Source organism: Cyanistes caeruleus, chromosome 8, assembly GCF_971803275.1.
Source record: "Cyanistes caeruleus chromosome 8, bCyaCae1.hap1.1, whole genome shotgun sequence".
Taxonomy (NCBI): domain Eukaryota; kingdom Metazoa; phylum Chordata; class Aves; order Passeriformes; family Paridae; genus Cyanistes; species Cyanistes caeruleus.
In genome coordinates, this window is record NC_141708.1 from 35,158,436 (window position 1) to 35,173,533 (window position 15,098).

The following is a 15,098-nucleotide window of genomic DNA, read 5'->3' on the forward strand; positions in this document are numbered from 1 at the left end:
GGAAACGTGAATGCAACCAGCCTAGAGTGCCCCTGTGAGCCCCTGGCAGGGGTGGGAGCACTCCTCGGCTCTGATGCACTGCACAGCCCCGGCACGGAGCCTGCCCTGGGAAAACCAAGGCACGGGTCCCCTCTGGTGTCACTGAACAAGACTGCAGTGCTTTCCCTACAGCCCCAGCCCACAGTCGGCAGCTGGGAAGCGGGACCTGGCGGTGACCAGCAGGGCCAGGGCTTCCAGTCCAGCTGGCACCGAGCCCCTGCAACTTCTCTCGGCAAAAACCCACTCCCCACAAAACACCCAAAGCTTGACCGCAGCGTGGCCTCTCACAAAGCACCGGGGCCAGGATGCAGGGAATGCCTGAGCCTTTGTTCTCTCCCTGCTTCCCTCTGCAAGGCATCTTCTGCCTCATCTTCTCCCTACAATACTAGCCAGCAGTTCCCTTTTCCCGGGAAGGTTTGCACCCAGATTTACACCAGAGAGAGGGAAGGTTGCTGCAAAGGATGCACATGTAGTGGGAAGAGTGAGGGCTTTCACCCCCAGCCCCCCACAACAGTGTCAGGAATCAGATGTTCCTCTGAAAGGTGGTTTTGAGGTGCCTTGAACTGCTCTTGCTCCCTTCCACCAAGTCCCCCTGCATCAGCAGAAAACTTGGAAACTCCTGAGCTCTGGATTTCTCACCCCTGCACGCACACATGCTGTTTTCCTGGCCCCAGACCAGTTTATATCTTGCTTGTGGCTCATTCCACGGTCCACCAAGGACTTCCTTTCAGGATGGGGAGTTCTCCCTCCCAAACCAGCTCTTTCACCTGCTGGGTTCCCTGAGGCAGAGCTGGGCTGTCTCCATTCCCGTGGGATGGATGAGCCCCGCAGCAGCAGGCAAGCGATGCCCAGGCAGACCAGCTGCCCTGCCATGGCACAGGGAAAAGCTATCATGCAGCCAGAGGAGGAAAAAAGAAGGGATGGGAGGCAAATCTTTTCAGCTTTTTGTGCCATTCCTTGTCCTGTCATGCCCAGGAGGCTGCATTTCAGGATGAGCCGACTGCACCTTGCAAACACCCCTTGGGGCATCTTCTTCCCAGCCCACCCCAAGCCTGAAGCTCTGGCTCATTAACTAGGTGATATGGGTCAGCCCAGGCACTTGCTTTTTATAAAAAAATAATAAATTAATTTTATTAATTAATTGCATTAAGGCAAGGTGTTCTCCTGCCAGCCTGCAGCCTGAGGAAAGCCTGGCTGCTGCTGGATTGACCTGCTGAGGTGCCAAAGGAATGGTGGTGCTTTGACAGATCACCCCAAACTCGGGGGAACAGTGGCACTGCAGGGCCAGCAGTGGGAGGAAAGCTCTCTCTGCTGCAGGTGGAAAGCACCTTGTGCAAGTGAGCTGAGCTCCAGCCCATTTTATCCCTCTGTGGCACAGCCAGCATGCCACAGCCCCCTTCCAACCCCCCCAGCTGCTGGAAAGGTGTTGGAGAAGGATGAGCAGGGGCAATAAGAGAATGGGAAAATAGTAGATTTTCAGGGAAAAGGGGGAGCAGCCATGTGGAAGGCAGGTGCCACCCCCTCGGCCGTACCACTTAGTCACCCTTCAGGGACAAATCCTGAGGAAACACATCCCAGGGGGCCCGACCCCAGCAAGGGACACAGCTCCAGCAGGACACAGCTCTGGCAAAGCCCGGGAAGGGGCTCAGGGCCCCTTGGCTTTGCTGGCTCAGGCTGTCCCCAGCCCGGCTGCCACCTCTGTGCCACCCTCCCCAGAGGGAGGAGGGGGCTGGCAGCCGGCAGAGGCAGTGGGAGAGGCGGCAAGGCAGCAGTGCTGGAGGCAGAGCCCGGCTGGTGACAGGTAGGGAGCCCAAACCCCCTTGGCAAAGACACTGCCAGACCCTTTGGCCACCCCCAGGGCTGAGACAGACTCCTGGCTGCTGCTCTCAGCCTGGGGAAAAGGCTAAAAATGGGTGGGGATGCAAAGTTTGGGGAGGGCATGAGGTCAGGCAGCCTCCCTCCCTGCCCAGTCGCCTTGCTCTGTCTCTCCCAGTGATGGGAGAGGGGGAAGGTCCTGTGGATGCAGCTGTGGCGTTTGACAGCGAGGGTGATGGGGAGCAGCATCCCTGACAGCTCTGGGAACCCAACCAGCCGGCTGTTTGGTACTGCCCGGCATCTCCTCCTCCTGCAAGTCGCTGGAAAGATTTAGCACATGGGGAAAAGTTGGGGAGCTCCAGGAAAAGTGTTGCTAAGCAAGCTGGGGAGGGGAATGAGAGCTGCTTTTCATGGGAGCTGTGTCACAGTCAGTGCCTGAAAACAGCCTTTTCTTCACAGGAGTTTGAGGAAAGGGAGGGAGAGCAGGTGGAAAAACTGCCAAACCAGGCAGCTGGGCCAGCCCAGGGAGCAGTGCCTGGTGCTGGGCAGAACAACCCTCTCTGCTGCTCATGCATGAGAATAATTCATTTTTTTTTTTTGTTTCCTTTCCACCTTTCTCAGAGGTGTTTTTCCTTTTGCAATTTCTCTTTTTTCCAACCCCTCTGAACCTCATCTGCCTGGTGGCCTGTGCTGGAGCCCGAGAGCTCGTGGGGATGTGTCATATTTGGAGCTGAGCAGACAGGGATGAACCTCTGGGGAGGATTTCCAGGACAGGAAAATCTCTTTTAACCCACCAGGGTGAGGAATATGGAGCCTGGGTGGGACAGTGATGCTGGGAAGGGGCTGTGAAAGCTCTGCTGGGTGTGAGGAGAGGCTGGATGGGAAGCAAGAGGAGAACAGGGAATGGCTGCAAGAGCCTGGGAAAACATCAGTGAGATCCCTCCTGATGGGTTTCTATGGAACACTGTCAAGTGAATTTAAATACCAACTCTGCAGCCATGAGCAAGGGAGCAAAAACAGCCTTGCAGGAATTGTCCACGCCTCCCGGCTGGCTCTTAAGGAACAATGTAAGGTCACCACGCTGAACACATGCCAGCACGAAGGTAGCCGTGGAAACCTTGATTCAGGCTGCCTTTGGTGTGGGACACAGCCCTGCCTGCTGCCTTTGGTGCCTGGGCAGCACAGAGGAGCCTGTCCATGGAGCGAGGGGTCCTTGGGGCTGCTGCTCTGTTCCCAAAGCTGAGGGGAAGGGATGGAGCTAGCTAAGGATAAAAAAGTGCTTTTGGGGTGGAGGGAGGTGAAAACATCACTGTGGAGGAGGTGACAAGAGCCCCAGCCCCTGGGACTGCCTGCAAGGCACTCGGAGGTTTTGCATTTCCCACTTTCCAGGCACAGACCTGGGTCTGACCCATGGAAACAGCAGCATCTCCCCAAAGACCCCCAAGCCCTGGGCAGGCTGACACGCCCTTAATGATTGAAACCATGCCACTGATGTCTTCTCTCCGCTTTTGGAATGTTTTGTGGTGAATATTCGGCTGCTGCCTTACACACACCTGTGTGGCTTTGGGATGGGGGCTGCAAGAGCAGACCCAGAGACCCTGGCAGCCCCTGCATTCCTGCCTTTCCCTTCCTAAGATCTTAAATTGTCTCAATCCAAATCCAGGTTTACCAGGAGGTTGCCCAGCCACAGAGCAGTCAGACAGCTCTCCCACATCTCCACAGGAAAATCAGCGTAAGAAAGCTTTACCTCCAGCACACAGGGCATTGCAGAGGGTTGGCACAAACAGGATTTCCCCAACCCTCACCTCCTCATCTCCACCTGGAGAGCTGCCAGACTGTCTGGGGCTGGGGAGGGGGGGCATGTGAGCAAAAAAAAGTGGGTGCAAAAACGCTCTTGGGAGGATCTGACCCGTTGGGGAAAGGAGAGAACAGTCTCCACCAGGTGTTAGGCAAGAGCTATTGCTGCAAACGCTTTGGGAAGCTGGTTTGCATCACCTGTAACATGTTTGAGCCTGAAAGCAGGTCAGCAAAATGCCTGACACGAGGATTTTTGGCACGAGTAGGGTGAGGGTGTTGCTCTTCACCCCTGCAAAATAATAAAGACAGTGGTAATACGATACCACAGCTTGAAGGGGACTTGCCAGGGCACAGGCTCAGATAGCTGTCCGATTTCTTTGGGAGAATAATCACAAAACCCCCAAATAACAGCCAATTCAATTCATTTCTGGGGAACAGAGGAGAGCCAAACCTCAGCAGCTTGGGGGGAGATTTTGAACTTTCTGTAGTACATGGATGTTTATCTCTTCCAGAAAATCTTCATGGAATGTGAGTGTGCTCCCTAAAATCATCCTTCCAGGGGCCACGGTGGCACACTTAAATAGTGGCAGATATCTTTGCCAGGTGGTTTTGCACTTTGGTTCAGGGTGATGCTTTGCAAGTCTAAGCCCCACCTCTGTGGGGGACACCAGATGGGCACCTCCTGTCCCCTTGTGCCACTGAGAACACGGCTGGGAGGATTTTGGACACCAAGGTGTGATGAGAACCCCTCAGTTTAACCAGAGGGTGGCTGTCTGTCCAACTCCCACCTGGTAATCGCCTGTGCCACTTCTCTTTGTCACCTTGCACTGCAGGGAAGATGAGCACAGAGGACTCTGGCAATGGGACCTCTCCCACCCCGCCTCTCCCTGGGCTTCTGGTTTCCACCACGGAGCCGGTCCCACCCAGCGCCGCGTCCCCTGAGGTGACAGACTGGCTGCCCATCATCGTCGGGCTCGCCTGCATCTTCCTGGTCCTGGCCACCCTCCTCATCTTTGTCACCCTCTGCAAGCCAGCAGCGCTGGGCCGGTCCCTCTCCAGCCCCCAGGAGTGCCTGCCCCACCACCCCGTGGATGCCAGTGAGCCGCAGCTGAGGCTCTGGAAGCGTCTGGGCTCCCTGAGGTGCTCCATCAGCAGCTTCAGGAGGAGCCAGCTGCTGTCTCAGAGCCCTCTCACCCATCCCAGAAGCTTCTCCACCAGCCAGGACTGGGACATCATGGAGTCCACCAAAATGTGATCCTGCCCTGCTGCTCTTCCCCAGGCTTTTGGCTCCCTTCTCAAACACCCCTTCGTATCCTGCACAACCCAGCAGAGACCCTTTGAGCAACTCATTTCCAGGCAGTGGCTCTGTGAGGAGATTTTGCAGCGTCAGGTTCCCAAATGCTTTCCAGGTTACTGCTTCCTGCCAGGGAAGGTGGAGGCATCCAAACTGCACCCACGCACAGCTACCACCGGGCCATCCAAAAAAAAAAAAAAAATCCTTGCTGCTTCATTTCTTTTGGAAAACATTGTGCAAGTTGTGCTCCACCTGAACAAACAGCCTGGAAGAGAGTGGGAGCAACCTGGCCACCTGAAGAGAGGCAGCCCAGGGTAAACCTGCTCCACCTCAGTGGAGGTTTCCCCCCGGAGCAGCTGGAGGGAGGCTCGTACCCCCACGTGCTGCCTGGTCCCTGTCACCCCTCTCCATGCCAGGGGCTGTGGATTGCTGTGGTCAATGCATTCCCATTCCTGCTCTCTCGCCCTGGTCTGCCTGGTTTTGGGAGAAAGGGATGGGGAAACATTCAGAGACTCTCCTGCTGCCCTGGGGATGTGGGGATCCATTGGAAGGGAGGGGCCTTCTGTACAAATGGTTCACACTGAAGGTGTAAATTAAACCAAAGCCGGGTGATGGCTCATTTCTGTTTCTCTTCCATGCTGTTCTGTGGAAAAACATCTTCCCACCATTGCTTCCTCTCTTTTGCCCTGGACTTCCAAGGGCACCCCCCTCTTTTGGGAAGCAGGTTCTAGGGAAAAGGCACTTGGAGCCAGTCAGACTCGGGTTCCCTCCATTCCTCCAATTTGCCAAACCGGCTCAATTTTAGGAGTTCTGTTCAGGGACACAGCTCCATCCTGGGACTGCAGACTGATGTCTGATCCCAGAGACACCAGGTACACCGTGCCATGGCACAACAGGTGACGGGGAACCACAGGATTCCTTGTGGAGCAGACACGCGGCTCCCGGCAAACCTTTGTTGCAGGAGGCAAAAGGCTCCTTTCTTCTCTGCCGGTGACTCATCCTGCCCTCCGCAGCCAGGGACAAAGCTGCCCCTTTCCCTGTGCCGGCAGAGGTATTGAAGACAGGAGGAGCCTTCCCAGGGCCCTCTGCAAAGAGCCTTTGGTGCCTGCTCCAGAAGAGCCCTGGGTTTGAAGGGATGCTGGAAGGCCCTGGAGCCTGTGTGAATGCCCGCATTCATTCGGTGCTCACTGAGCCATTCAGCTCTGCCCACCGCTCCCTCAAAGAGGAACAAAAATGAAAGCAAAGCCCAAATGTTTTTCTCTCTCTCTGAGGGTTTTCCCCCCTCTCTGAGCATCTCTTTGCAGGCACTCTTCTCCCTCCCCATGGAGATCTCTGTTTGGGAGGAGGGACAAAGCAGGGATGTAGCCAAAGCAGCCTGACCAGCACAGAGCTTGGCTCTTCTCCTCTCACCCTCTGCAGAAATAGGGTGAGTTTCTTAATTTTCCCTTGTTCTTTGCTGCCTTCTCCCTGGCACTCACAGCCTGGACTACAGCAGAGGAGTGGATGAGCAAGAGCACATCTCACCAAGGGAATGGGAGAGAAAAATCTCTTCCCTGCGCTTGCAGCAGCTCACGGTCAGGGCACAGTTAGCGGGGCACTCCCACCTCCCACCCCAGGGTCCCAGGGGAAGGGCCACGTGCCTGCACGATGCTGCTGGCAGCCGGGATGTCCTCGGGGACACTGACTTCATAGCTGCTCTGCAGGAAGATGGGCCTGTTGTCGTTGACATCCAGGACAGTCACGTACACGGTGGCAGTCCCGGTGCGCCGGTTCCCGGTGGGGCCATTGTCTGTAGGGAGAGGAAAGGGAGGTTCAGCCACCTCCTCTTTGAGCAGGTGGTGCTCAGGCCGTGGCTGCTGAAATAACAAGATCAAAGGTTTCTGAAGTAAAACATTTAATTTTTTTTGCAGCTTTCAAATCCCACACTGAACCATGGGTTTTTAGGTTTGTTGTTTTTTGGGTTTTTTTCTTCCTTCCTTGCTGTTTTGAAAGAAAAAGGAAAAGCCAAACAACCCCCAAGCTCTGCCACGGAGCCCAGTGAGGCTAGAAATGCAAGTGATCATTAGAGAGGATTTGCAATTCCATACACCACATGAAGGGACTGCTGGAGGCCAGGGATTTGGGAGATGAAGACAGCCTGATGAGTTTTCCATAGCAGCAGCCCATAGCTCACAGCCAAAGAGCACCAGGATGGGTTGATGTTCAATAGACAAGGACATGGCAGCACGGCTCTTGGATTTGCCAGGAAGAATGAGGTACTGGGAAGCGTGGATTGGGGTTGGATTTTTCAACATGCCTGTTTTGCAGGGAGTGATAAACCCACCCAGCTGGGAGGATCTGGGAAAACACAGGCAGTGTGATCCCACTGGAGGGGGACCCTTTACCCCTTGTGATCCAGTTCTGAGTGCCCAGGCAGGGCAGCATTCCTGCTGCAGCCCCTGCAATGCCCCAACATTTCTGTCCAGGCTACTTATTCCTCCTTTCCAAAGGGACATCCAAGTCATCTGTGAACAGGCACATCAGTATAAAGCTCTGGGGGTGACAGCTAAGCTGAGTTTGGCACACGGACCCCTCTGCCTGTGCCAGGTGGCTCAGGGTTAATCAGCAGCCACAGAGCCAAGGGCTGGCATGGTGTGAGGGCAGCGATGCTTTGGCATTGGCATTTTTGGATGCAGGTCTGCCCTGGACAGTGTGGAGCCTCTCAGAAACAGGAGGTCTTCCTTCCCTGGGTGAAAGGGAGAGTCCTGGGGCTGGGAAAACCCGAGAGGAGAAAATACCCTCTTGCAGAAGTGATGATGGAGACGGGACATACTAATTCACAAGGGCTGTGTAATGTTAACTCCAGGCACAGGCTCTGGTTTGCAGGGTGCCTCGGGGCTCTGGCACGCCTGCAAGGGAGCCCAACACCTGCACAGCCACCACACGTGTCTGTGTGGCAGTGGTCCCATGGGATCCCTGGGAAATCCTTACCGATGGCCTCCAGGATCAGCGTGTAGGATGCCACGGTCTCCCTGTCCAGACTCACGACTGTCCTGACCACGCCGTCCCTGAAGCCGACACTGAATTTGCCATCCTGGTTCCCACCTGCAGAGAAGGACAAGTAGGATAGAAACTTGGCATGGTTTGGGTTGGGTTGGGAGGGGCCTTAAAGGTCATCTTCTTCCAGCACCTTGCCACGAGCAGGGACACACACTAGACCAGGCTGCTCCAAGCCGTGTCTCACCTGACCTTTAGCACCTCCAGGGATGAAGCATCCACTACTTCCCTGGACAGCCTGTTCCAATGCCTGGCTACCCTTTCAGTAAAGATATTTTCCCAGTGTCTAATCTGAACCTTTCCTGCTGTAGCTTGAGGACACTTTGTTGGATTCTGTGGCCTGGGTACGGGGTCAGCCCAGCTGTGCGAGGATGGTTTCGTATCTTGTCCCCGGCAGAGCTCCTTCCCTCTGCCTCACAGGAAAAATCCAATGGCTGTGGGAAAAGCTGAATCATTTCCTGAATGCTGTGGAGGCAAACTGGGGTAACTGTGCCCGTGAGCCGTGGCAGCTGTGGGACAACACGCCCCGTTTCACTCGCGGAGAGGCCGGAGGGGCCGCTACATGAGATGGCAGGCTGCTGCTGTGGGAAAAATGACTCTCTGGTGACACTTCTGTTTTCACCCTCTTCCTGAGGGCTCAGTGTGCAGTCTGCAAGTCAAACCGTGGCCAGGGGATTCCCCAGGCTCCTGCTGCGGGGTGCTGCAGCTGCGGAGCGAGCTGGGCGCTGCCCACCCAACCCCACCTGCCCACAGGGCTATGAAAATGCCCTAAAACTCCATTTATGGCTTCCAACCATAAACACCCACGAAAGCCACCCCAGGCCCTGCTCCCTAGCCGTGTTCTGCCCATCCTCATGCTTTCCTAGGGATGCCGGGGGTCAGCAGAGTGGTCAGCATGGCTGGGAGCCAAGCGGGGCTGCTCAGCAGAGGGCGATGCCGGACAAGGTTTGGAGGGGCTGGGAAAGGCAGCGCTGAAGTGCAGAACACCCTGGCCGAGGTCTGGGGCATCCTGTGCAACCAAAGTTCTCGTTCTGCATGGGGCTCACACCTGTGATGAAGTAGCTGAGCTCAGCGTTCAGCCCGATGTCGGCATCCGTGCAGTTGAGCCGGACCACTTTGAAATCCCGGGGCACGTCCTCGGGCAGGGACACGTTGTAGACGGAGGGGAAGAAGGTGGGGTTCTCATCATTCACGTCCAGAACTGAAAAGGGGGAGCAGAGCTGAGTGTGCTGCCAGGGCTGCCCCTCCTGCAGATGCCAGGCTGGGCTCCCAAACCTCCCACCTGCTGCTTTCAGCATCCCAGGGGATGCTCTGCCTGACACTCCCTGACATTTGTGCACTGGAGGTGCCTGTGGAGTGGTTGTAGGCTGTATTTGGTTGCCTCTGATACACACACAGGTCACCCTTCTCACAGCCAAAATACCATTACATCACTGAAATTCAAGTTCACCAAGCCTGTTTCCATCCCCATCCAAAGGAAAACCTGGGGCTTAAATACAAACTCTATTTCTTGGGGCGTAGCAGAGAGCTCTGAAGGTACAGGAAGTTCTTTTCCAAACTCAGGCTTGAGGACAATCCAGGGTCAGTTTATTTCCAGATGATGCTTATCCTTTTGCAGCACTAGACTTGCACGAAGCCAGTGAACAGCGAGGCATTAAATTAAAGACAGGCCACGCAATAAGGCTCCAGCTCTGAACTGGGATTGCGTGGGCTGCCCAGGCACGCAGCTGATGGGAGTCACATGCTGAAGCAAAAGAAAAAGCAACACTGGGTATGGGGGAATGGAGAAAAAAAACCCCAAAAACCCAGAGAATTTGGGGGGCCCTGCCAGAAACACCAGGTTTTCCCCATCTCTGCAGTGTGCTGATCGCAGACACGGAGCCTGTGGGGATGGGACCTGCCCCTACGTCCTGCTGTACACAAAGCCAGACCCGATCCTGTTTCCAGGCCTCAGTGTGTCTCCTACAGGAGCTGCACCTCCTCCAGTGAGGCATCCTTGTCACCGTGGGGTCTCGGGGCACCCACCTTTGACAGTGAGGGTGCTGGTGGAGCTCTTGGCAGGTGCGCCGGCGTCGCTGGCCACCACCCGCAGGAAGTACTCAGGGATCCTCTCCCTGTCCAGCACGGCCGTGGAGGTGACCAGCCCGCCCGTGCTGTTGATGAGGAAATCCATGCGGGGCATGCCCACCTGCATGCGGTACGACACCTGCCCATTGGGGCCCTCGTCCAGGTCGATGGCCACCACCTGGTGGGGAGAGCACCTTGATGGTCTCCTGCCCGTGGGAGCCACGGCACAGAAATCCCGAGTGCTTTGGGATGCGGGGGTGAAATGGCCTTGGAGGAGCTTCCCCTCCGGGAGCGAGCCCTCAGAGTAAAGACGCACAACCCCTCCTGCACCCCCCCCGTTCCTCTGCTAGAGAATGGCAAAGAGAAGGAGATGGAGAGGATGGAGGAGACGGAGAAGATGAAGAGAAGGGAGAGGAGGCATTGCTAGCCCGCTTTGCAGAAGCCGTGGCAAGTGACAGCAGCAGCTCCTGGCGTGAGGAACGGCAGCAGTGGGACACGCTCACCTGGAAGACAGAGGAGCCCGCGGGAAGGCCCTCGGCGATCTCAGCAACAGAGGGCAGGTTTTGGAAAGTGGGGTCATTGTCGTTCAGGTCCAGCAGGTTGACAAAAACTGTGGCGCTGCTGGTGGCTCTCAGGGGTGGCCTCCCACCTGTGGAGACCAGGAATGGGGTCTCAAGGTTGAGCTGTTTCCACCCCTTTCCCCTAAAAGGGAGCCCTCACCCCCCATGCAGACAGCAGTGCAGGATGGGGTGATGGCCCTGATTTGTCGTGGATGGTCTGCCAAGGGTGGACAATTAGAATTCTAGAATGGTTTGGGTTGGAAGGGACCTTTCAGATAATCTAATTCCAGCCCTCTGCCACAGGCAGGGACACCTTCCACTAGACCAGGATGCTCCAAGCCCCATCCAACCTGGCCTGGGACACTTCCAGGGCAGACACAGCTTCTCTGGGCAACCTGTTCCACCACCTTCTTAGTAAAGAATTTCCTCCCAACACCTGATCTCATTGTCTCCTCTTTTGGTTTATTCCCCTTTGTCCTGAAAATAAAGAATGATCTTTGTATATCTACCTTTTTTTTCCCTAAGGAAAGTTTCCCTACTGCAATATTTCCAGAGAAAAGCCCATCAGCTCTGTTTCCCTCACCTGCTCAATTGATTTTCTGGGATGCCAGTGGAGCAAGGCTGAGGGGAGGGAGAGTTCCTGCCTCTCAGGCTCATTCTCAGGGTTGCTACATGAATGACTGCGCTCACATTTCGAGGGGTTCCTAGCTTGTTTTAGCAGCAGGTTTAAAGCTACTCCCGTTTTTTGACCTCAGAAACACTCCTGCTCACAACGGGAGAGAAGAAAATAGAAGAGACTTTGTCATAAAGGCAAAATCGGGCTGGGGAAGGTCCAGCTCCACAGTGAAAGCAGTCAGTGTGGGACAGAAGCTTACAGTCGGTGACGGACACCACGATCCTGCGCATGAGCTGGGCCTCCTGGGGGTTGGGATTCTCCCGGTCCAGTAGCACGCCCGAGGTGCGGATCTTGCCCGTGGTGCTGTTGAGGGTGTAGAACTTGTTGGGAGGCCGGATGCTGTACACCACCGTGCCGTTCTCCCCCAGGTCTGGGTCTACAGCCACCACCTGCCATGGGGGAACAGCACAAAATTACAGGAGAGCGCTGGGAATCAACTCCCGTGGGGAGTCCCTGCAGAGATTTGATCGGCCTCCCTGCACCAGCAGCAGCAAGAAGTTCTTCCTCCATCCAGCTCTGTATTTTCACGACATTTGCAGGGACTTTGCACCCTTGAGACATTTGCTGTGGTGTTAAATCTCCCCCAAACTGGCCTGTGAGCACAGGAGGTAATGGCGTGACAAGACACAAACGCGTGGCAAACAAACTGGGTTTTCCTCCTTTGGAATGAAACCAGCTAAAAATCAAGGGCCCATTGGAAAAATAAAGTGAATGGGACAAAGAGGCAGGCTGAGGAACTTGTGCTGCCACATCAGGAATGATGGGAATAATTCCTTGGAGTTCTCCTCCACGCCAGATATTTTGTGCTTTATTGTTCTCCCTGTGACGTTTTTAATTACAGGGGACATTTACATTAAAAAAAAACCCCAATTTGATTGCCCTCATAACTTCCCTAGCTCCTGCTGCTTGTCCTGCAGCTGAATTTACATCGGATCGGTGACAAAATAATTATTTTCCCAGCAACTAATTCGCTTGTCAAAGGCAAGATGACTTCAAGCTGGCGCTGAGCAGCAGGGCTGAAGGAGACAAAACCACTGTGCTCTGGCTCAGGCAGCACTTCCAGACCCTTCTCCCCCTTAAAAAAAAAAAAAAATCCCTTTTTTTTTCTTTTTTTTCTTTTTTTTTTTTTCCCCCAGCCTTCCTCCTTATATGATTTTGTGGATTCTCTTCGCTTTTCCCTCATTTATTTTCCATTTTGTTCCCGTCATTTTTCTCTTGGCGTGATGGAATAGAAGCCTCCCCCTCTTCTTCTCTTTTATTTCGCCAGAGGGACTTGAAAGGCTCTAAATCAAAGTCTTTCAGAGAGGTCCTTGAAGGAGGTCGCAGGCGAGGCTAAGGAAAGGAGGATTTGGCCAAAATCCACACAATTTGGAGGGGAAAAAAAAAAAAATCCCACCAGGGAGAAGAAACACAGGGGATGGTGGGCTTTTGAATGGAATTCTGCAAGATGCTGCTGGACTGAAGGTGACACTGGTTTGGAGGTGACCCCCTGCTCCAGCCAACCCTTCAGGACAGCCATCACCTCGCCTCACACGTACCGTGGTGACATCCGAGTTCGGGGGGGTCATTTCCACCAGGTTAATGAAGTATGGCTCGTCCTTCCAGGTGGGGTAGTTGTCATTGATGTCCAGCAGCGTGATGTTCACCTGTCAGAGAGCAAGGAAGCGAAGATTGGCCCCTGAGGTGTGGAATGTCCCCTGGATGTAGCCCACACGTGGTTCAGGCAGTGGCAGAGTCACTGTCCCGCAGGGGATTTAGAAGATGTGTACTTGTGGCACTTGGGGATGTGGGTTAGTGCTGGGCTGGTCCTCTCAGAGACCTTTTCCAGCCTGGGTTATTCTATGGGTTTTGTGATTCTGTGTTTCTGGAGTGAAAACCTGCAAAAATAATCGACATCCTGAGGGTTTGCAGCCAAAGCTCCTTGGCATAGCTGAACTGGGTTTTGCTCCTATGTGTTTATCACAGTTAGGAACAACCACAGGACACAAGGTGTGTCTTCAAGCAGCTCCCTCACTGGAAGAGGGGGTGAAAATCAGTGGGAGAGGGGCACTGGGAATGTGGCAGGAAAGGAAGGAAAAATATGAGTGACAGGTAAAAAGCAACAGACAAAAAACCCCAAAAATAAATGAGGAGGGAGTACGGTAACAGGGGGTGGGAGGTGCAAAGACAAGAGCAGGGGTGAGGATGGTGCCCTGAAGTGTTACCTGCCTTCATCTTCAGTGTGACAAATGGCATCCCAGTGACAGCAGCCAGCCTGTGGGATACATCCTGCTGCCTGGGTGTCCCTCACCTCCCCACAGAACCCATTTCTCCCCAGCCTGTGGGGCTCTGCAGCTGTCTGAAGGAAAGGGCTGCAGCTCCAGGGGAGCCCCTGGCAGCTGCCACCCCTCAGCAGGTCCTGGTGGGGCTTTTCCTGGGATCTCCGCTGCTCCCACACCACTGTGTCCCGCTGTCACACCAGGCTGAGCTGCTGGTGCCACCCCGTGGTAGAAGAGGCCAGTCTTCCCCATGGTGGTCCCTGGGGAAGTGCTGACCCACTCCGAGCAGCCCATGTGCCTTACATCACCCTGCAAGGCCCCTGAATGGACCTTTATTCCTGGTCAAACATGATTATTTTGAGTGCCAGCTGTATATCCCAGCAGACAAACTTACTCAGCTGTCCTAGTCTCACTGAGCTTTAATATTCTTTAACTTTTTTAGGGATCAGGGATCATCTTTTCCCCCCTTGTTTTGCCTTTTAACAAGGCTATTAGGACAACACAATCCCATCTGGAGCCCCAGAGGAGATCTCAGCATTCCACAGGCCAATGCTGTTGCCTGGCCAAGGCCACCACACATCTCTGGGAGGTTCCATCAGTCCTCTGCCACAGACCTCCTGATGGCCCTCAGCAGGAGGGACAATTATTTTTGGGCTATTCCTCAGCACAACCACAATTTTTTCTGCATCTGTCCTTGTGTGGGACATCTCTCCTGCAACCAAACTGAGCAAGCAGGAGCATCCAAAATAATGAAATGTCCAAAGAAATGTGATGCCACCAGCAGTGAGAGAGAGAATCATGGAATAGTTGAGGTTGGAAAAGACCTTTAAGGTCATCAAGACCATCAAGGATGCATCCTTGGCTTTTGATCTTTTGGTATTTCCTGTTGGCTTTGCCGACAATGGGGTTCCCTGAGGCCTGAAAAGAGCAAGGCAAAGCCCAAGCCTTCAACCTGCAGCTCCACCACAACCTTCCTAGGAGCACAGGCATTCCAGAGTGGCTGGAAACCCTTGACACAGGCAGCAGGTGAACAGACTAAGGAATAATCACGTGTACCTGCAGGCTCTCTGAGTAAGCCCCTTCTCAGGAGGAACAGAGGGAGCCAAACAAAGGGAGCGTTCTGCAGGTAAAATGGGACTCATTACCACATCCACAGGCTCTGGAAAGTCAAGTGGCTCCTGTGTGAGTGGTTTTCCAGGAAAGCAAGCTGATTTCTGGCTCTATACCACCTGGACAGTCATTTTGGGAGCAGCAGCAGGGGCAGCGCAGAGGGCAGGAGCCACAGAGTGCTCTTCACCCAGTGAAAATGAAACTCTGCAGCCCTCCACAGACCCAGCCCCAGGTGGGCACCAGTGGCTCAGGGAGATGGGAATTCTTCCCACACTCACCATAGCAATGCCTGTCTTCTGGTGGTGCCCCACGCCTCCGTCCACTGCCCGGACAATGAGGATGTACTCGGATTTGGCCTCCCGGTCCAGCAAAGATGTTGTTGTGATTTCTCCTGCAGCCACAGGAGATGGCAAGGTTAAAAAATAAACACTTAAAACCAAGGTCAG

The 15,098-nt window shown here is 54.5% G+C and overlaps 2 protein-coding genes across 3 annotated transcripts in view; one reads left to right on the plus strand and one right to left on the minus strand.

Moving 5' to 3' along the window:
• CDH23 (cadherin related 23) overlaps positions 1–15,098 on the minus strand; it is a 180,162-nt gene that overhangs the window by 39,503 nt on the left and 125,561 nt on the right. For both annotated transcript variants that reach the window (XM_086901349.1, XM_086901350.1), the window contains 8 exons: positions 14,931–15,043; positions 12,823–12,930; positions 11,484–11,673; positions 10,552–10,697; positions 10,007–10,226; positions 9,030–9,182; positions 7,916–8,029; positions 6,586–6,734 (listed from right to left, as the gene is read on the minus strand). In XM_086901349.1, coding sequence (XP_086757475.1) covers positions 6,586–6,734; positions 7,916–8,029; positions 9,030–9,182; positions 10,007–10,226; positions 10,552–10,697; positions 11,484–11,673; positions 12,823–12,930; positions 14,931–15,043 — 1,193 coding nt within the window. The remainder of the gene's footprint in view (positions 1–6,585; positions 6,735–7,915; positions 8,030–9,029; positions 9,183–10,006; positions 10,227–10,551; positions 10,698–11,483; positions 11,674–12,822; positions 12,931–14,930; positions 15,044–15,098) is intronic.
• On the plus strand, positions 4,490–4,952 carry C8H10orf105 (chromosome 8 C10orf105 homolog). Its single transcript, XM_023930114.2, has one exon. The coding sequence runs from the start codon at positions 4,490–4,492 to the stop codon at positions 4,904–4,906; it is 417 nt and encodes a 138-aa protein (XP_023785882.2). The 3' UTR covers positions 4,907–4,952.